At 36.4% G+C, this 21764-nt stretch overlaps 3 protein-coding genes across 7 annotated transcripts in view; 1 reads left to right on the top strand and 2 right to left on the bottom strand.

The window, feature by feature from the left end:
- The window catches only part of LOC101736398 (uncharacterized), a 35759-nt gene extending 19435 nt beyond the window's left edge, over positions 1 to 16324 (top strand). Inside the window, exons 2-3 of one of the 3 annotated variants that reach the window (XR_009973796.1) lie at positions 6698 to 9479; positions 12825 to 16324. Coding sequence is in view for 2 of the 3 variants with exons in the window: in XM_004925607.5 (XP_004925664.1) it covers positions 1199 to 2155 (957 nt within the window). In the remaining variant the exon portion in view is untranslated. Of the gene's footprint in view, positions 1 to 1198; positions 4261 to 6697; positions 9480 to 12824 lie in introns of those variants that run through there. The other 2 variants (XM_062670052.1, XM_004925607.5) reach the window with 2 other exon arrangements.
- The window catches only part of DnaJ-21 (dnaJ homolog subfamily C member 8-like), a 302329-nt gene that overhangs the window by 74802 nt on the left and 205763 nt on the right, over positions 1 to 21764 (bottom strand). The window lies entirely within an intron of this gene.
- The window catches only part of LOC101737439 (uncharacterized), a 232867-nt gene that overhangs the window by 163820 nt on the left and 47283 nt on the right, over positions 1 to 21764 (bottom strand). The gene's annotated exons all lie outside the window — the stretch shown is intronic.

Raw genomic sequence — 21764 nt, 5'->3', positions numbered from 1 at the left:
CTATGTGAAGCTATGAATTTATTGATAATTTTAATAAGTAATCACATAGTAAGCGATAAACGCAATTATAAAGATATTCTATTGTTATTTAGCCTTCAAATTTTATTAAAATCTGATTTGGAATGGAATGAAAACGAGTGTATTTTCGATATTTCATTTCATCCTAAGTTCCCGCATCAAGTGCGAAAAGTCTGTCCCCGTTCTGATAGCACAGATTCGGGTGCAATGAGAACAAGAGAGGCTGTGCGACTGTACTTCACACAATGAGCCGCTGCTAAGAAAAACTTGGAACCGCAGACATGAAACCCTGGTAATACGAACACGAAGATTTCAAATATCTTCAATAATGCAACGGATAGAAAGAAAACTTTAAAAATTATTTCACATGATTAATGTATCAGTATTATAAGATTAATATTGTTTCTTCAAGTTATAGTTTTAATTGAAATGCTAGCAATGAATGGAGTGAAATGTTTTCATATTGTTAATTATGTTGCCTTTTTTATTTTAATATTTAAAAAATATCCAATGAAACAAAAACCGAAAATTTTGAATCGTCAAAAGTTGTAGGAAAACATTTATAAATGTGAGATCGAAAAAATTTTTTTAAACATTATATAGGACATGAAAGTAGATACAATGGGATGACTAATTAATTACTAAAGCGATCTCGTCGAGACAACTATTAGGCGATACAGACAACTATTCGCTGAATTTCATTGAAAACATTATCTTAACCTGCTGAGTTTCTGAGCGGATCTTCTCGAAAAAAATACTCTTCTTTTAAATGATATTTGGAATAGTACTGCACAAAACGGAATGTTTTGGTACGCCCCTCTGTCATTGATTTTGAATGAAAAACATCGTAATGTCTTTGAATTTTCTATTTAATTAAGTATAATTTTGTTACGCAACAGCCTCTGTTACTATATTTAAAGTAAGTCACAAATCGTATCTCTTTATTGTAGTCATAGTGTCGCGGTATAGTAAGGTATATGCTTGGTGGAGGGGCGTGCCTAGGGCGAACTGTTTGAGACTATCTTTTTTCCCGAAATTAGAAAAAGTACTGCTTATACATTTTCTGGCTGTGCTACTCTTCTGGTGAAAGATATTAAATGTTGGATTCTCAAATTTTCCTCTCAGATATTACTTTGTATTAATATTTCCACAAAAAATAAAAGAATTTTCATTTTTTCAGATGGCGAAAAAGCAGCGCGTACTATTTGGGATTCTCTGTTTGTTAAGTGCGGTCACCGCAGCGCCTAGTGATATTAGCAAAACAGACGATGTCCTACAAGCTGATAAAACTGAAACAATTGAACTTAATATAGAAGCAAGCGACGGAAACTTGTCTCAAGGCTCAAAACGTCAAAAACGATTTTATAACTATTACGGTTATGGCTTTCCACCGATCAGTCCCGTGATTTATTCTGATTCGCCCAGAGGCTATTCTTCCGGATTAGGGCCTAATGTAAATGAAGATCCTTTAGTAGAGATACACAAACGTCTTAAAGAAATAGTGGACGTTGTAAAGCAACCGGCACCACCACCTTCAACGCCTTTCCCGTTCCTTTTCCCCGTGATATTTGTTCCACAATATGACTGCAATTGTTTTCATAGTAGTGCCATAAATCCACCTACTGAACCAACAGCGAAGAAGAACGAAACACTACCTAGTGTGGAGAACAGAGTGCCAGTACTACTAGATGACGAAAGGCAAAATTGGGGTTTAGTTGTAAATGAAAGTGAAAACGATGATTATGAAGACGACTTAACTAACAGACCTATATCTTTTGACCCCATAAAGGCCGGGAGGCCAATGGCGCGTCCACCACCACCAGTTGAACATGGTAGTAAACAAAGTGAAACTGGAAACTTATTTACAACGACAACAACAACAACAACTGCCGCACCAGCAGTTGTTACGAGTCTGGAAACTTTTGGATTCCAGTCGCAGATACCAAAAGCTCCCAGTATTTGCGAGAAAGCGGTGTTGAGTTGCTGTCACCAAGTTCACGTAACGTACGATTGCTTCGTGAGTCAAGGATGCCCGAGTATAGCTTCCGTATCAAATGGAAAACCTTGTGACCCCAAAGTCATACTCCAAGTTATAGATCGCTTTCAAAAATACTATGGACAACGAAATGGAATTTGAATTACCAGTTAGGTTATTTACTTAAGTCAACGAATTAGTGTTTAGACGTGTTGCTTTGAGATCTATGTTTTATTATTATTTGAACATCTAAGGTTAAAGAGCATCTGTTTAAGCAACAAAATATGATTGAAAATCTATTGAATTAAAGTATTGTGCATTGTTTTTACGAGTAACTATTTACTTTATTTTAATATTTTATTATATATTATCTAAATATGTAAAAATGTCATAACTATTATTATACCTACATATTTTGTGAACTAGTGCAACTTATAAGACGATTTACAATTTCAAATTTACATAGCTAATTTTCATGCGGCTCTGGAAACATTTTTTCTAAAATTACTTTTTGATAATCATGGCGGTATCATCAGAGCGGATTTGTAAGATGAAAATTATATTAATGACACGTTTTTACAAGAACTAACTGTAATGTCTACTTGTGTATTATGAATGTTTCCCACCAATCTGACTAGTTTTATCTTCAACAAAACAGCAAATATGTGTATTATTAAATACCATAAGCTTAACAGCTATCATTGAGTTGATCTGGAAATGTTCATCATATTGGAATTCCAATGAGTTTCATAGAAAAAAGCTTGAAACAAATTATAAATATACTGTTTAACTATAGATAATTTAATTGGAAATCTTCAGGATATATTTTCAGATACGACCGTCCAGTTCTGTTTATTGTTAAAAAAGTGTAGTTTTTTATATCAGGACATTGACTATGTTGATAAATATTCAATTTTACTCATGGTTGGTAACCAATACACAGACAGATTATTTTCTGTCATTTAGTTACCTCAAGTTTTTCGAAACTAGGACAATAATTCTAAAACGAACACATAAATTTCAACTTAAAACCTGAATCTAATAATGTTAATAGAAAGCAGCCTTAGCGTCTTGAATAGCTAACTGTAGACTGTATTTCGATTCCTCAAGAGGCTTGTTAAGGTACAGTCAACTGTCTCAACAACTTTAACAATTATTGTCGTACTTCATAATTTCGTTGAGAAAAAATCATTTATACGTATTATTGTCTTAAGAAATTAAGACAATGTATTATTGTCTTCAGTTAAGCAATTGATTATAATTAGTAGCATTGTAAAAACTTTGATTTCATATTTAGAGTTCCCGAAATTTCGACGCTGTCGCAAAACACCATGGTTACGGGTAGATTGCAAATAGCAATTACTATTAAATATATCTATAATGTAGATAAACGAGAAAAATTAAAACAATTTAATAACATATTTGTTATGAAAACAATTGTTTAGAATTTAATAATATGTTTGTTAAATGATGTTTCTCAGTTTTTTGTAAAACGTAACTTCAACAAAATAGAATTGATAAATAATGTTTTTAAGATCTTGTTCCTAATAATATCTAATTCCCCTACAGCGCTTCATTGGTATCGAAAACTGTGCCATAAAAATAAAATGTAGCTTAAATTATTTGAAAAAATATTTGAAGTATAATAATATCAGTGCACACCATAAAAACATATCTAAAATATACAAATAATTTTAGAAAATTTTACTATATCTATATGGAAATGTCTTAATCTGTGTTAGAACAAATTCTAATTTATACTAATGACCACCATTTCACTGAGATTATATTTCATCCCATATCATTTCATCTCATTTCATTTAATCTCATCCCAGTTGATTAATGTCTCAAATTAATCATCTTTATTTCATTTCACTTCCTATTATCATTCTTCATATAATCAAGAATATAAATTAAAATAACACATGACTTAAAGGTCTTAGTTACCAGGTCATACAATCCTTTAAAAAAATATATATATAGTATTTTCTTCGGTTTCCGCTATTCGTACAATAATTGTATTAAAAACTACTTTTACGGCTTAATTTCACGTTTTTAACGGTATTACTGATATTTCAGACATATCGATTACTGCACTGTTTTAGAACTCGTAGGAAAATTCGAATGAAACAACAGTAGTAATAAAAAAAACTACAAATGTAACTTAATTAAAAGTAACTTAATAAAAAAACGATGTTGCTGATTTTTTTGTATGAGACTTGTATTTATATACCTTTTGAATTAATTATATGTGTTTTTGTACGTCATCTTCCTTTGTTTTTATTTATGATTTTGATGGGTGAATATGACCACAAAGCCATCCTATGTTAAATGGTAGTAACGAACTATAGAAGTTCATAGACATAATGATGTGAAGACGGCTTTTTTTCTAGAAAGTGCGGCCTTCTCCCTTTGGATTTCTCTATCGAAATCCTACACACGGGGTATGTTTGACTACCGTTGTTATACGACTTCGTTATACTCTCGCCTGAACGTCTCATCCTCGCCCAACAGAGAGCCTGGGAGAGGCAGGAAGGACGACTGTGGTTAGCAATGTAATTAGACGCGCTTACTCAAGGACGCCTGGCGGGCAGACACGTCAGCAAGCAACGACTCTATATCAGCTATCTCGGTCAGTGACCCGTCAATTCACCCAGTAGGTGCCGTTGGTGTTCCGGAGTAACCCCGCTAGATCACAGCTAGCCTCTTGGATCGGAACGTCACGTACAGCCATACGGTCGCTCTATGTTGATGACAACCCGGTAGCGCGGTACAGTGCTTGTAACACCCCGACCCCTCCTTTCGCATTGAACCTACTGGTAGAAGGACATCTTGTGAGTCCACGCGGGTAGGTACCACCACCCTGCTTATTTCTGCCGTGAAGCAGTAATGCGTTTCGGATTGAAGGGTGGGGCAGCCGTTGTAACTATACTTGAGACCTTAGAACTTATATCCCAATGTGGGTGGCGCATTTACGTTGTAGATGTCTATGGGCTCCAGTAACCACTTAACACCAGGTGGGCTGTGAGCTCGTCCACCCATCTAAGCAATAAATAAAAAAAAGAACCGTCACCGTGGAAGACTGCCTCCTGCGAATGTGAAAGCCGCTTCCCACTGTCCTATTTATATGTAGAGATTTCGGGTAGCCTAGAAACCTTCTCATCCAGGACAAGTGTCTTGAGAGTGGTAGAAGAACGTTTTGAGAGCTCGCACCAGTAGGTAAAATGAACGCTTGGTAGTAGTACGCGAGTAGGTATAAGGCTAGCCAGCCGTTATACTACAGAAATAAAACTTACAGTCATGTTTCAAGGTGGATGGCGGCATTTACGTTGTTGATGTCTATGGGCTCCAGTAACCACATAATACCAGGTGGATCGTGAGAACGGTCACCCGTTTAAGCAATAAAAAAATTAAGATCGAATTCTCAATTATTCAGTATAACGGCTACAGCCGTATACTTCAAACCCGAATGAATGACTGCCTCACGACAGAAATAGGATGATAGTTATATTTTTTTATTGCCCTTTTAGGCAGGATAGTGAGTGGTTACCGTGGCCCATAAACTTCAACAATGCCAAGGGCAGAGCCAAGCTGCTGCCTACAAACTAGCCAGCGACTAATCTAGGCTTACGGACCACCAATACGTCTAACAACCTACAAAAAATCTAAATCTTTTAGGTTTTCTTAACCAACCATAAATATAAATATATATTCATTTTTCAGTCGGCTTGGTTCGAGATTTAGGTTCATAGTATCTATTTGAATCTTTGCACAACCGTTAAGCAATACAAATTTATTGAGACTAATTTCGCGTTCCAAAGTACAAGTCATCGCGACATTAACGTTAGCACCTGTGAACGCCACGTGTGCAGTGAGCTCATCTATTAATCTAGGACAAAAGCTTCGAGGAAGAAATCTGCGTCTTAAAGAACTTCGAATCACTTAAATTATGGCGTGGCTATTGAAGGTTAAGGTTAAATGTACGACTGGAATTCTTCGTACACATGCGTAGTTGAATTAATATGGTTGATTCATCTTAAATCCTTTTTAAGGAATAATTGTTTATTTTGATTTTACCTTGTTACTTTTACCTTGTATGTTTTTGAAATATGCTGAGAAAAATGCCGGAATTGTGAACGATTTTACTTAGTTTGTATATTGTTTAACTACGATATGATAATACTGATTCAAAATATCTACATATGTATTACTAGAGAAGATAAGTGATCAATTTTTACGGACAAGCACATATGTTAGCTTAGCCCGTAGAAACTGTGACGTAAATATTGTCGCCGATCTCGCGAAGTGAGATCAAAGTCTTACTTGCTTTAGAACAATGGCTGTCTCAAAGCCAAACAACCATAGATTTGTACTTTTACAAACAGATAATACATACATTTGATTATATTATTAATATTATTTAGCACAGGACCGGTCTTTGTGGCGAGGCTTGGGAGAGGCCTATGTCCAACAGTGGATGTCTGTGGGAAGAGGAAGAATTTATATGCATTTTGGTGCTCTACAATATACAACTTTGTCTTGTCTATAGGGTACGTGAAATGAATGAAAGTGTATAAAAGACACTAAGGTATTCACTTCTTTACCTCCAAATCATAGTTACTGTACCTTGAACCCAAACTCTTGATAATCACGTACTGATAAGGCACGAAAGGCTATCTAAAAAAATTGTTTTCCTTTTTACAGATGACAAAAACAAACTTCGTTTTAGTTGTGGTCGCCGTCACGCTCGTTTGTATTGCTGCAGCGCCAAGTGATTTCGGAAAAGGCGACCTTGAGAAGAGTGTTGATCAAATCAGCCAACAAGAGCATCTCTCAAATAGTCAGAAAGAAGATGAAACTAACGTTCGCCGTAAACGTCACCAAAATTTTTACGATTACGCGGCGATAAGTCGATTCCAGTATTCCAACGTGCCCAATGGATTCGAAAATTCCAATTTCTTCAATATACTTTTTTCACAAATACAAAAACAATTTGATCAAATATCCTATTTTATAAGACCTTCTTCTGCATATTCACCAAATCCTCTGCCAATATTTGTTCCATCGTTTTATATCCCAAATAGTAACTGCAATTGCTATCCAACGAATGTTCAAGCTACTTTTGACAATAGCCAAAGTCAAATAATCCAAGATTTACCTCCAACTAACACAGATTATACAAGTGCAGATGTATCAATACCCGTTACTAGAACAGACATTAGACAACCGACCGCAACTTCAACAGCTAAAGAACTTTCAACCACAGCAGTGTCCATTATCGACGACAAAGTACGAACTTCAGCACCGATAATGACTGAAGAATCATCAACCGTTTCTACATCAACTACAAATTCTGAAGACACAGTTAGTATTAATTTCGGCGAAAACGAAAGTGATGATGATTATGAAGAGCTTGGTACTAGACCCATATCCTTCGAACCGATAAGAATAAATAATCAAAACGCTAGACCTGCACCACCAGTGGATCGTGGAAGCACACAAGAAGATTCTCAAAATTTAGACAGTTAAAATCGCGTTTAACAACTAAATATGTTACAAACACACCCGTCTATGAACTAAAGAAAAAAACCTTACTTGGAAGTTTGAACCTATTAAATGTGTGTGTCATTGTATTTATTTTAATGTAATATTATAATACTAGAAAATTGAAATATAAATCAATTTCATTCCAATTATATGCTTACTGTGAAGTTTTGTACTCATTTTACATGTATTGCTGCTAGTATAAGGTACTGTATTTCTTTATTTAACAACTATATTATATTCATGAACAAAAGTTTAAAGTAAATTGAAATAACTTAATAGTACACATGTTGGCATGTTTCTCAAAATTATTTAAAATAATTTTAGATGAAGACATTGATGAAATCCATCGTCGTGATCACATTGGTATTGTTATATGTTCATGTCGACGCAGAAGTAAAAATACAGCCAGAAGTAAATAATTTGTTGCTTCCATACACAATATTAGATAACACCGACGGATTGGTTGTACTGAATGAAATAATTCCTAATGGGAAGCTTATGAAAATTATAGATCTGCAATTAAAAGACGAAGAAACTAAAAGCCGTCCCCAAATTCTGACTTATTGTTTTCAAATCATTGGAGATCCCAATGAGAACTACATAGAGAGATTTTTGTCTACAATCCACAAACCAGAATGTAAAGAAAGTACCGATGAAGAAGATTCTCACGCATGTATAAATAATCTAGATTCTTCTTATTATTATGTCTTTAACTAAAGAAACATTTTGTTCGAATAAAAGCATAGAATCTCATTTTAAATAGCAATGCAAAAATTCCAGGTAAATTTCGGTCGTGTTTTAGATACCACTATCACTTGTATTCTTCTCCATTTCTGGGATTGGTTCGATTAAGTTCTTATAGTTATATATTCAGCTAAAAATATGCTATTTCAATAGCTTTATCAACGTAAAAAGCTTAAATCGTCACGCCTGTTGACGCGTTTAGATTTTCAAACATATGTTTTAAATTTTTGTTATTGCCGTAGTAGACAGATGAATATCAGGTGATAGTGAATGGTCACGGTCGCATCTATTTCTCGTTTCCACGCATATTATTGCGCATTCTACGTAAATATATTTTTCATTTTATCAATGTTATAAGTATTTACATTTCAATTAACTATTGTTTTTAAGCGTATCTCATAATGTCTAATTGAACCTGATAACCCTTATATTTCATTGATTAAATTTATAATTATTATTTTCCTCGTTTCATTACTAAGAAATATTAATTAGCAATTAACACAAGGCTACCTATAATGTTACACATATTATTGTATATTTTATGGAAATAACAGTTTCATTCTCTCTGCTTTATATTTTCTCTCTACTTACAACGATTAATAAAATTTAATTAAATAAATAAACACTTTAATTTAACTTTATCTCATCTCATCTAATAAAATAAAAATAAATCACGTCTGTTTGTTGATTTGTACTTATACGCAGCAACGAAGCAATCGAAAAACATTGTCATATTATGTAAAAACATAATAATATTGTTTGAGCTCCATGCTCTATTATCGAGTTTTGATCCTTCTCTAAAGAATGATAAACTTAAAGAGGACGCAACCACAGAGCTCTGCTATTTTTAAATAAGGCTCACAAGCGTTTGGCTTAATTTGCCGAACCGATGCAATAAATGTTTATGGTCAAAGGGAAACGGGCTTACCCGCGCAATCAAGCGCAGAGCAAATAAATCTATTAAAATATACAGCGGGTGATAAGAAGAAACGCCAATACGTCATTTGGCAAAAACAAAGATTTGTAACTTTAAAATCCCGTATTCCGTTGCGTGAGGAAAACGGCGAATTATTAACATAACTATGAGCACTTCGTGTTCAAGACGCAGACGTGAACGGACTGAGCAGCGAACCGGACGTTTTTATTTAATACCGACACTCCATGTGTACATGTGACATAAAGCAAAAAAAAACCGGTAAGTCATTTAGATATGCTAAAAATGAATTGCTGTTCGTTAGTCTCGCTAAAACTCGAGAACGGCTGGACCGATTTGGCTAGTTTTGGTCTTGAATTATTTGTGGAAGTCCATAGAAGGTTTAAAGGGTAGATAAATATGAAAATGCACGGAATTAAATAAAAATAACAATTTTGTTTTCTCTTTGATGTGTCCTCCGTCAGACGGATTCCCTTTGTTTGTTTTAAGTTTATTTTATACAAAACTTTAGGTCTTTTATTTATCGACTGAGGTACTACAAAGTCTGCCGGATCAGCTGGTCGTTAATAAAATTACCGTATACAAAATAAGTATATTTCTTTCAATAATATTTGATTAAATAGTACCTTGGTTACGTTAATTCGATATCTTGCATCACTTATTTTATATCAAGAATGCAGATTTTCTAAACATATACATATTATGTATAAAATTTACGAAAATATTATTATTCATTTAAACTTATTTGTTGTGGGTCGTATAATGCAATAGCATCGTTTGTAACACTTTGACATCGGCGTAAATGCCGTTTTTCACCTTGCGAGGCCAGGTCGACAATCGGTGATTGTAACACAATTAGCTTATCGCTAAGTAGCTTATACAAGGCATACAGTAGAACCTCCAGCCCGCTTGATGATATATTGTCACTGATACTAATGGACATTAGAAATGCCGTTTCCTATCACTGACGATCTTTTAACTTGTATAGAGATAATATGTCCTTGAACACGGGAATTACAGTTAGGGTAGTTCGCACCAGAGCGGAGTGATGCGTGGAAGAGTCCTCTTAAAACTTATTTTTTATTTATTGCTTAGATGGGTGGACGAGCTCACGGCCCTACTGGTGCTAAGGTGTTACCAGAGCCTATATACAACGGCTGCCCCACCCTTGAAACCTAAGGAATTACTGCTTCACGGCAGAAAGAGGCAGGGTGGTAGTACCTACCCTTGCCGACTCACAAGACGTCCACCAAGTAAACGTAGGTTAAGCCACTTCGGTCACATTCCTACCAAGATTGAGCTCTCCTATGGTAGTGTATCTTAATGGATCCCCATGGATTTTCTCTCCAGACCCAAACTTGTTTAAATTGATATATTATGGTGACAGAACGTTAATCCTTATGCGAAAAATTCTACCTCAAAATGTGCATGTAATTTCATTTAGTATAAGGTGTGTTGCAAACAATCATGGATAGAATTTATAATATTTTGAATTTCCCAACATCGACAATCAGTTCTTCATGTGGTCTTAATCTGTTTGTAAATTAATTATTTTTTTTACTTTACGTATTACTTAGAATAGTATTGATGACCCAGTCTCAAAGGAATGAGAGTCTGTGATTACGTACGACTTTGATACAATTATCATTAGATTTACAAATAAGATTAAGACTAAATTGACACTTTTAGACTAGAATAAGGTATTTTTTTAAAGAAATTCATTCATACGTTAGGGTTGACCTTTGAAAGACTCGTTTGTGAGTCTTTAGTGATAAAAGTCTAGTGGTAAAAGTGTAGTGATAGGTAGCAACGTTTGCCTTTATTAATTACTAGCGGCCCGTTCCGACTTCGCTCAGGTCTTTAACAATAATTTCAAAATAAATAATTATAATACACACACATTATTTTACTTATTATATTAACCCTTATATTTGCGTCAGGTTTATAAAAATAGAATATTATAGAGGTAGTTGAGTATTTTATTATTATTTTTCTAATCTTCGTAACATTATTGGAGTTTTAGTAAGGATTCCTAATTTTTTTTAAAAATTATATAGCCTATGTCACACGGAGATAGTGTAGCTTCCAAACAGTGAAAGAATTTTTCAAATCGGTTCATTAGTTTCGGAGCCTATTTAATACAAACAAATCTTTCCTCTTTATAATATTAGTATAGATAAATATATATTAAAACTTTCTAAAGTATTCTTACAGTTGTAATTAACCGAAGTAATTTTAACAGTAGGGGTAGAAGTAATATTGATCGTTATTTTTCATAGTAATTTCACAAATTGACAGTTTTACTGTAAAACTGTGAATTTATGTATGTGTAATGTATTTACAGTTTTACAGTAAAACTGTGAATTTGTGAAGTGAATTTGTGAAAATTCACAGTTTTACAGTAAAACCGTGAATACATTACACATACATAAATTCACAGTTTTACAGTAAAAATGTGAATTAGTCTGCGCTAACCTTTATAATTCACGTTTCACACCACGTGCTTTACAAATAAAACAAAAATAATTTTATGAATTATAATTGACTTGTGTCAGTCGTTATATGACGTGGTCGTGATTATTTTCGTAATAACTTATTAAAATTTGCAGCTATGTATGTATATGTATGTGTTTACGTATTTCCTCAGTTTTTTCTTCTTTTTATTCTGGTTCGTTCAATAAATACGTTATTAAGTTAATGTATAATATAGCTGACTCACTCAGTGGTGGTTAGCGCCCTTGACTGTTACGCCGCGGGTCGTGGGTCCGATTCTCACATAAGACAGACATTCGTGTGATAAACAGGTTTGTTTTCTTTTTGTCTGGGTGTTTATTATCTATATGTGTATATATTTAAGCGTATATAAGTATGTAGGTCAGTCTACAGTACCCGTAACACAGGGAAACCTAATTTTGGGCTGTATTACAGTGCGTAATTTGCACCCAGTTACTAAAGAAATATGTATATGAATAATTGTTTGATAAATTGAATAGAAATCGACAAATATGAAAAGAAAACAACGAATTTAGCAATAAACACACAATTTGAACACGAATGAGATAAATAAAAAGTAACATTTAAAACATTTTTTTGGCATCAAAATTCAGAGGCATTTTCATAGTTAATGAACCATGTTAACATTTCCTGCAGAGGAAAATTTTGTAAAATTTCAAATAACCATGTAGTCCCATTAAGATGAGGAAGTTTAACAATTGTTTTTTTGAAGTGAAAACTTCTTTAGAATCGTTGTGATTTCAAACCGGATGCAACGGAAAAAATGACAGGTAAGAGACACAAATACAAAAGAATGAGACAGAAATATACATACTATTTAATACAGCGCCATCTGTGAGATTTTTTAATACTAACGTGTGTATGAAAGCTCTTGTAGTGAATTTTAATTTAGGATTATACGCGAAATTAAAATATCAATTCACAGAGGGCGCTACCTTAAAATTATTTACTAATGACAAAATTTTATATATACTTCAGACGTTTAGGATAATTGTATTTTAATTTTGGAAGGTTTCACTTCTACCACGTGTGAATTGCACACATGTAATTTTTTTTTTTTAAATGCCTAAAACAAATTACTCAACGTTACAGAAATGCCAGGAACACCGGTCTTCTTTGTTACGCTACTCTTCGTCGGGACGATGTGCGCACCCCAAGTGAATTTGAGAAACCCTAACCCCGTTTTGAGCACAATAAACATGTCATACGAAGATCTCGATTATATCGTGAAATTCAGAAGCGGACAAGTTCACGCAAAGCCGAGGACCTTATCGCCGTGCGCCAGAGCGATATTAGGCTGTTGTAATGGTAAAATAATGAACAGCAATTGCTCAGAATCACTCCAATGTGGCGCTTTCTTCTTCGATGAAAACCCCTGCGAGGATCGCTTTGTAGAAGACGCATTGAAAGCCGCCAAAGCTTTTTATGAGCAATCCAACAAACTTCCGAGGTAAAAGGAAATCAGAGCTCGATGTAATATTGGGAGACTGCTCAAGTTTGTCAATCCAAATATTTGGAGAATATTTTGAGTTTATTGAGTCAAGAGTGATAAAATTATTTTCAATAGCTTAGTGCATTTGTAAACTTCTTAACGATTTTAAAAGACTAGCATTTAAAATGCTTAAATAAATGTAATTTTTATTTTATTTTTTATTGCTTAGATGGGTGGCGGAGCTCACAGCCCACCTGGTGTTAAGTGGTTACTGGAGCCCATGGACATCTACAACGTAAATGCGCCATCCACCTTGAGATATAAGTTCTAAGATCTCAGTATATAGTTACAACGGCTGCCCCATCCTTTAAACCGAAACGCATTACTGCTTCACGGCAGAAATAGGCAGGGCGGTGGTACCTACCCGCGCGGACTCACAAGAGGTCCTACCACCAGTGAAAAATGCAACATTTATACAATACTTCGAGCGTAAAATTAAAATCAAATATTACATATGTATAAGAAAATACAGATTTGACAGGCTGAACAGATGAACTAGGAGTTCATTCGCCTGTACACAAACCTAAATCGTTAATAGATGACGTATTGCTCACACAAACAAGTGGACTTTATAAATGTAAGTGTGACCTTTATCTGACTGGTTTGAATCTAGTATAATTTAATTTATAAGCTTGTAGAATTTTCTAATGAAAGAGGTTCCTAATAACCTAAGATCTTGTCGAAATAGGAATGCATATCATTATTTAAAAAAATTAAGATGAACGAGTATTATATTCTTATTACTAGCGACCCGCCCTCGCTTCGCTTCGGAAACATTAAAACACACATGAAACTAAAAAAATAAAATAAAAAAAAATAAAAAAAGTAGCCTATGTTCATCAGGGACAATGTCGGCTTCTAATGGAAAAAGAATTTTTCAAATCGGTCCAGTAGTTTCGGAGCCTATTCGAAACAAACAAAGAAACAAATCTTTCCTCTTTATAATATTAGTATAGATAAACATACAATTGAGACCGTCAGTGCAAAAGTGGCCTAGCCCACAAATTTTCATATTCGCACTTATATATTGCAATTTATTTAATACATAATAAATTTTGATGCAAAACCGGCCTATTCCTAGTCTCACCCATAGAGAACAGATGGCTTTGTAAACATTATTTTTGCGCGTATTGTTTTTGCCTACGAAGCAGTAAATTCCAAAAGTAAATTCTAACCTCATTATCTCCATACTAACTATGATAAGCTTAGGACACTTTTGCGCTGACTGCCTCAATTGCTAGTTGTTGGTAAAGATAACTAAAACTATGAAAAACCACATGTATAAAATTTGGTTCTAAATTTAAAAAAAATACATCTATAACGTTCGAATCTTGCCTAATGACAATATGTACTTTCTCATTGTTATTTTTTTGCCAATATGGATTGAGGAGCTCACGGCCCGTCTGATGTTAAGTGATTACCGGAGCCCATAGACATCGTTCATGCCGCCACTCCCATTGATACATGAGTTCTAAAGTTCCGGCTTTTATAAAACAACGACCGCCCACCTGGCAGAAATAAGTAAGGTGGTGGTACCTACCCGTGCAGACTGCAGACTCATAAGACCTAGTCCTACCACCAGTAATTACGCAATTTACCATTTTTGAGATTTTGATTTTTATTATACGTTGCCATTCCTTCACTGTGGAAGTCAATCGTGAATATTTTTCAGTAGTCGTCGTGGCCTAATGGATAAGACGTCCGGTGCATTCGTGTTGAAGCGATGCACCGGTGTTCGAATCCTGCAGGCGGGTACCAATTTTTCTAATGAAATACGTACTCAACAAATGTTCACGATTGACTTCCACGGTGAAGGAATAACATCGTGTAATAAAAATGAAACCCGCAAAATTATAATTTGCGTAATTACTGGTGGTAGGACCTCTTGTGAGTCCGCGCGGGTGGGTACCACCACCCTGCCTATTTCTGCCGTGAAGCAGTAATGCGTTTCGGTTTGAAGGGTGGGGCAGCCGTTGTAACTGTAACTATACTTGAGACCTTAGAACTTGTATCTCAAGGTGGGTGGCGCATTTACGTTGTGGATGTCTATGGGCTCCAGTAACTACTTAGCACCAGGTGGGCTGTGAATTCGTCCACCCAACTAAGCAATAAAAAAAAAAGGTATTTCATTACCAAAATTGATACCTGTATGCGTGATCCGAACACCGGCACTAATGCATCGCTAGATACGAATGCACCAGGCATCTAATCCTTTAGGCCACAACGACTTCAAAATAACTAGCAACAAAAAGTAATCTATATTGTTTGACATTTACGCTAAATCCATGAAATTGTCTTTTACTCACTCTTAAGTTCTCTAATAAGTACAAAACAAAAGCGGAATTTATAAAGTGTAAAATAAAGCAGTGTTATAAATAAACCAGTGTTAATATTTATTACAAATATTTATTGGATAATCTGCATTGAATCGTGTAAACTAATATTTTGTGTACGTTCAAAAATAATAATCTAAACGAATTAATTTATTAAATTTAAGACTAATAAAATCTTTAAAATTTGTCTTCAATCTAAGTTCCTGATTTTTATTTCTAATTACGTAGTTTTAAGCTTGTATTTCATATATTTATAGGATGTTGTTAAATAGAATTAATTAACTTAAATATGTACTTTTTTTAATTAAATTTTTTAAGATTATTTACTTATTTAATAATATAAGTATTTAACTTTAAAAAAAAAAGATGTGAACTAAGGCTGCTGTAAATATTCTAATAAAGTAAAAATGGTAAAGAAGTCTAGTACACTCATTTCACAAAACTCACTTTATATCACAGCCGATAGAGATTAGTGATATTACTTTTTATATTATTATGTATTAACATATTCTGTTCGCAGTTCCTATTGTATGTCACAAAGTCTTCTGCATTACAACCTTGTTTACTGTAGAAATCACAGAATAATTGTATTCATTTCATAAGTTTCATTGAAATACTTTCTAAGCTACAAAATTTATGTAATTCAAGTTACAAGCATCATATTAAATTACTACGGTCAGCCGCATAATGGTATGAAGAATACCTTAAGTTTTATAATTAATCATGTGAACACTTGAAAATAAGTCAATAAAAATAAACCAGACAGCGTTGGTTGTTTTATTAAGTACCTTTGTGGTAGAGGACTACTCAGCATCTATCTATTTTTATTTTTAACTTATTGCCATGGGCGGGTCATGTTTTTCCAGCATATGTATGTTTTTAGTTTGTATATTTAATGTAGTAATTTTTTTTTAAATTTCATGTAGTTATCTAACGTTTTTTATTTTACAAACAATAATAGCAGTTTCCACAGTAATCACCAAAATAACAGCATAAATAAAAATACGAAGGCGTAACTCGATCTCCATTAATACTATCACAACTTTTTTTTAAAGCTGGGGAATCCATTTACAGATACCCGGTCGAGGGGGGCAACAGACCGGGCTATGTCGGATTCCGGCGCCTCCAGAGCTACCCCGCAAAACCGACTACCGACTAAGCCCCATGGAGCCTCACCACTCCGATTCCACGAAACTCACTGTACCGCACAGTGCGCGCCTAAGGTTCGCCGTCGCCGGTACCCATCCTGACAATAGGACGGGATTCCATCCCCGGGATGATTCTGCAGGACGTCATCTCGAGAGACACACTGTGAGCGGAGCACAGGAGCCACCTTGCGCCGCCTCACTACCGGACCGACAGCCGAGTATCGGGCGCCCCCGCACCCGGCACCTGACAGCCCCTACGGGAAATGAGCGGGAGCTTCGCGCCCGTGCCGCTCAATCCACCTTCTTCACTGAGGAACCGAAGAGGGATTCCAATCCCTTTCGCACTCCTCAGCCTCACGAATTCTCGGAATGTCGCCGATATGACCGTGCCTCCGGCATGAGCACCAAGGCCTCGAGGGTGCACCGGCGGATGGCTGAAGTTTGGCCAAGCTCCTCCAGCAACCGCTCCCTCCACTCGGCGTATGCCAGATGACGCGCAACACGCCTCCACCGCCCGACAGCCGACGGGCCGGGCATCCGTCCCCGACTCAGGGACTGCCTCCTGCGCTGGTATACCGCAACCACTACCTCAGCCTCGAGATCCCAAGGAAGGGAACCGGCGAGGGCGCAGGCGACCTCCCGGAAGATCGTACGATACCCCCTGATGACCCTCACCGCGAACGCCCGCTGAGCTTGTAGTAGCAAAGCTGCATTGCGCGCCGAGAGTCCGGGCGACCACACGAAGCGCCGACGCCGTACAAGGCCATACTGCACACGACCCCCAGGTACAGACACCGGACACCGGCGCTGCAACCACCGACGTTGGGGAGAAGACGGGCTAGCCGCCATCACCAGCAGCTTCGGGACTAGCTCACTGAAGTGGTGGTCGAAGCGCCATCGACAGTCCAGTACAAGGCCCAAATATTTGAGCTTCGGTTGGACAGCGATCGATACTCCGCCGACTATAAGAATCGCTCCCGGAGGGGGTCCCCTCCAGACTGGGTGAAGCATAAGGGCCACCTCAATCCCAACCTCCGAATACAACTAACGACGGTGGAGACCGCCGCCGTCGCAAGTATCGCTGCGGTTCTGTAGTCAGCTCCGCGGGCCGTCACCAGCGTATCGTCGGTATAGCATACTACGTGGACGCCACGCAGGCTAGCACCGCGCAGGACCCAGTCGAAACCGATCTCCCACAGAAGTGATCCCAGTACCGACCCCTGTGGGACCCCGCAGACACCGCTTTCTGTCCCGACCCCCTCCTCTCGGGAAAGACCACATTCCGCCCTGAGAGGTAGTCCTCTATCAGGGTGCGAAGACTATTGGGGACGCGGTGAAACCGAAGCGATTCCACGATCGTGTTGAAGGCGCTGGCGATATCAATCGACACAGCCAACAACACAATAACACCTACTAATAACAGATAGTGTTTTTTATAGGTTTGTATAATTTTTTATTATAGTATCCATGCACTTCTGAAAGTCACTGTACCTAGTGAACATTTATCGCCAGCAAATATTTCACTTTGGCCGTAATCCAAAATGCCTCTAGGCAACAAGTGGGGACTGAAATATTTCGACGAGTAAATTATATTTTCATTTGTTCAATTCGTTTCCAAATTTTATTGAGCGTACTGAAGTAGTTATGAGAAAGAAGTAAAATTTATAGCAGTTCGATCATTGTACGGGTTGCAGACCAAGAGGTAAGATAAGTTAGTTTAGCTAACTAAGCTTACGTAAGCTCATAGCTAACGTAGTTTTCCATGCTTGTGTGCAGACCGCAAACTATGCGAACTAAGCTACGTTAGCTAACTAAAATATGCGAAGCTACACGATACATAAGCTAAGCAAAGCTCCTCTCGCCTTCCCCGCACGCCCTTCGCACATCCTTGCCAGTGCTATCCAATGTTCTTTGTCGTAGGCACGGTCGTTTTGTAGCGAATATGGAGCAATCTATTGAATTTATTAAACAATTTCCAGTACTACGGAACTGAACTTTTATAATACGATAATATAACTGAAAATGTTCATCATCTAACTCGTAAAATAAAGTTCTGAACTCTCCACTTGTGTGCCGAGATTGAATGTGTTGCCTTATACAAGATCTAGAATGTTCTTTCCTAAAAGAATAATAAGTCCGTATTAATCTTTTTTTTCTATGTGTAACGTATTCATTATCGGAACTTTCTTCATCGATTATATTCATGGCGAGCGTCGTCCGTCTAATTGAATTTCGCAACACTGACTGAGCTTTAGCTTAACTCTTGGTGTGTACGCCATTTATTTCTAGCTTAGCTTAGTCTAGCTGGCTTAGTTAAGCTTTGGTATAGCTTAGTTTTCGGTCCGCAACCGGCTTTGGACCTTATGCAATTCTCGCCTCCTTGATTTATTTTAGTATAGTTTCATAATTATTGCCGTCAAACCACCGTGCGTTCCTGTATTGCAAATTAGATTAAAGTAATTCAGAAATATTAGATTTTAACAAAAATATCTTCATCGTTGTGCAGTGATTATAAATTCTCGTTACAACTTTCAAAAGCTGTGTTCGGAACCGCAGTAAAAAGTTTGGTTGCAAAGCAACAGCTTTCATTTATATTTTTATAATTTTTAATTTTGTTTCAAAAGTCATAATTTTATTTTATTTTATTGTAAAAATCTTCCTCCTCACAAGTCCAAAGAAAGTATAAATATCTGAATAAGAAACCGTCCGCTACAAGCTGTTACATCTAATATCCCATATTCCAGCTTGCCTGTTAATTTATTTCCGCTTCTTAAGCAGTATTGATCTCTCGATACTCCAGTAACCATGTTAGAATGTCTGTTTTAAATCTAAGTTGTAGTTTTATAGCTCTTATTTAATAGCCTATAAAAACTGTTCTCTCAGATCGTAAAAATATTCCTTGACAGTCTCTAGGTTTTTCCTTCGGGCACTATTATGGTGCTTTATAAATTTTTATTGCTTTCTAGGTTTATTGCCTCTTGTACTTGTTTAACAAAATTTATTGATATCAATACGAAGTTTTGTAATAAGCTTTTGATTTCGTTGATTCAATAAGTACTTTCAGTTTATGTTGTCAATTTATGTTTTTTCGTATATGTCAATTCATTTGAAAATACGTTTCCGTGCTGAAAATTAAGATTCAGATTTCTTTGAGTATTGAGCCTATTCGTAGAGTTCTATTTCTTTCTATTCTATTCATAGAGTTTATTAGACACTTATGTATATTAAAAATTCCAAATTCGTCAATCAACTCGTCAATAATTATATAAAAGATTTTGTAGCTTTTTGTTAAAAAGCCTTCATTGAGGAAGTTATTAGGGAATTCAAGCTAAGGATTGCAAAGGTTCACTGTTCTGAATTCTTACGGTCGTGATATTAATTTGATGTGTGTTTTGACGGCTTATTGCCTTATCATCATCATCATCATCTCAGCCTGTCTGCTGTCCACTGCTGAACATAGGCTTCTCCAACTGAAGTCCAGTGCGGCCGGTCCGTTGCCACCTGCATCCAACGTGACCCAGCAATTTTCACCAGGTCGTCGGTCCATCTGGTAGGTGGCCGTCCCAAACTGCGTTTGCCAGTACGTGGTCTCCCCTCGCGGATCTTTCTGCCCCATCGGCCGTCCGATCTTCGCGCTATGTGTGGCCAGCCCACTGCCACTTCAGCTTGCTAATCCTACGGGCTATGTCAGCAACTTTGGTTCTTCTACGGATCTCTTCATTTTTGATTCGATCTCGTAGAGAAATACCAAGCATAGCCCTCTCCATAGCTCGCTGCGCGACACTAAGCTTCCTGAAAAGATCCCTTGTGAAGCACCACGTCTCGGAACCGTAAGTCATCACTGGCAACACACATTGGTTGTACACCTTTGTCTTTAGGCACTGAGGGATTTTGGACGAGAACACATTTCTTAATTTACCGAACCCTGCCCAGCCGAGTTGGATCCGCCTACTGACCTCTCTCTTAGAGTTGGACTTACCTAATCGGACTACCTGTCCCAGGTATATATAGTAAAAAAAAAAAACGTATATATAGTCGTCTACAACTTCAAGAGTAGAGTACCCAACAGGAACTGCGGTGGGCTTAATATGGACATTGAACATGATTTTCGTTTTATCCATATTCATTTTAATTTCTTTTATTATAAATAAAAATAAATTAAATATTTATAATAAAAGATAAATAGAATAAATATAATAGAATATATATGGAATAAATATAAATTTCTCTACATTTTCAGCTTATGTTAATTGCTTTTTCATCTATTCAAGCAATTTTCACAAAACCGTGTGACCAATAAAATGAAATATTTTATGAACTCCACACTGCTCAAGCTATGCGTAGTCCGTTTACAGATTAGTACTTATTACGAATTTTACAAGACGCATAAATAAAATTTGAAGTCAAAGGATCGTACATCTATACTTGATATGGTAATTGGTGAATTTGTACATTTCTATGGTTCGTTAACGTCACTTAAAAATGGCTGGATGGATTTGACTGAAATTTCTCATGTTTCCACTGGCTCATAATTTTACATACCATCATCGTCATTATTCTGCCCTTCTCCCAGTCACCTGAGGTCGGCGCAACATGTTTTCTCCTTCCATACTCTTTTATCATACACCATTTCTTCGTTCACTCCCATATCGTCTTTCGCGCAATCCATCCATTTCTTCTTAGGTTTACCTTTTCCTCTATATCCTTCCAAATTCATAGTTAACATTCTCTTACCAACCTCATTTTCATTTCGTCTCATCACATGTCCATACCATCCCAAACGCGCACTTCTCAGCTTCTCTGTCACAGGTGCCACTTTCGGACTTCCTCTAACATATTCATTCCGTATTCTATCCATTCTCGTTACTCCACACATCCATCCCAACATTCGCATCTCTGCTGCATGCAATCGCGTCACTAATTTTACATACCAATAGATCTAGAAATCGATTGACATTAAAATCGATTTGTGTATCCGAGAGTTACTTACACAAGCAACAAAACAAGAACAAAAATTAAACTTGGGCGAAACCACAGGACTCGTCTAGTGTATGATAAT

The sequence above is a fragment of the Bombyx mori genome, chromosome 9 (genome assembly GCF_030269925.1).
Source record: "Bombyx mori chromosome 9, ASM3026992v2".
In the NCBI taxonomy this organism is placed as follows: domain Eukaryota; kingdom Metazoa; phylum Arthropoda; class Insecta; order Lepidoptera; family Bombycidae; genus Bombyx; species Bombyx mori.
This window is presented reverse-complemented; position numbering and strand designations above follow the sequence as displayed.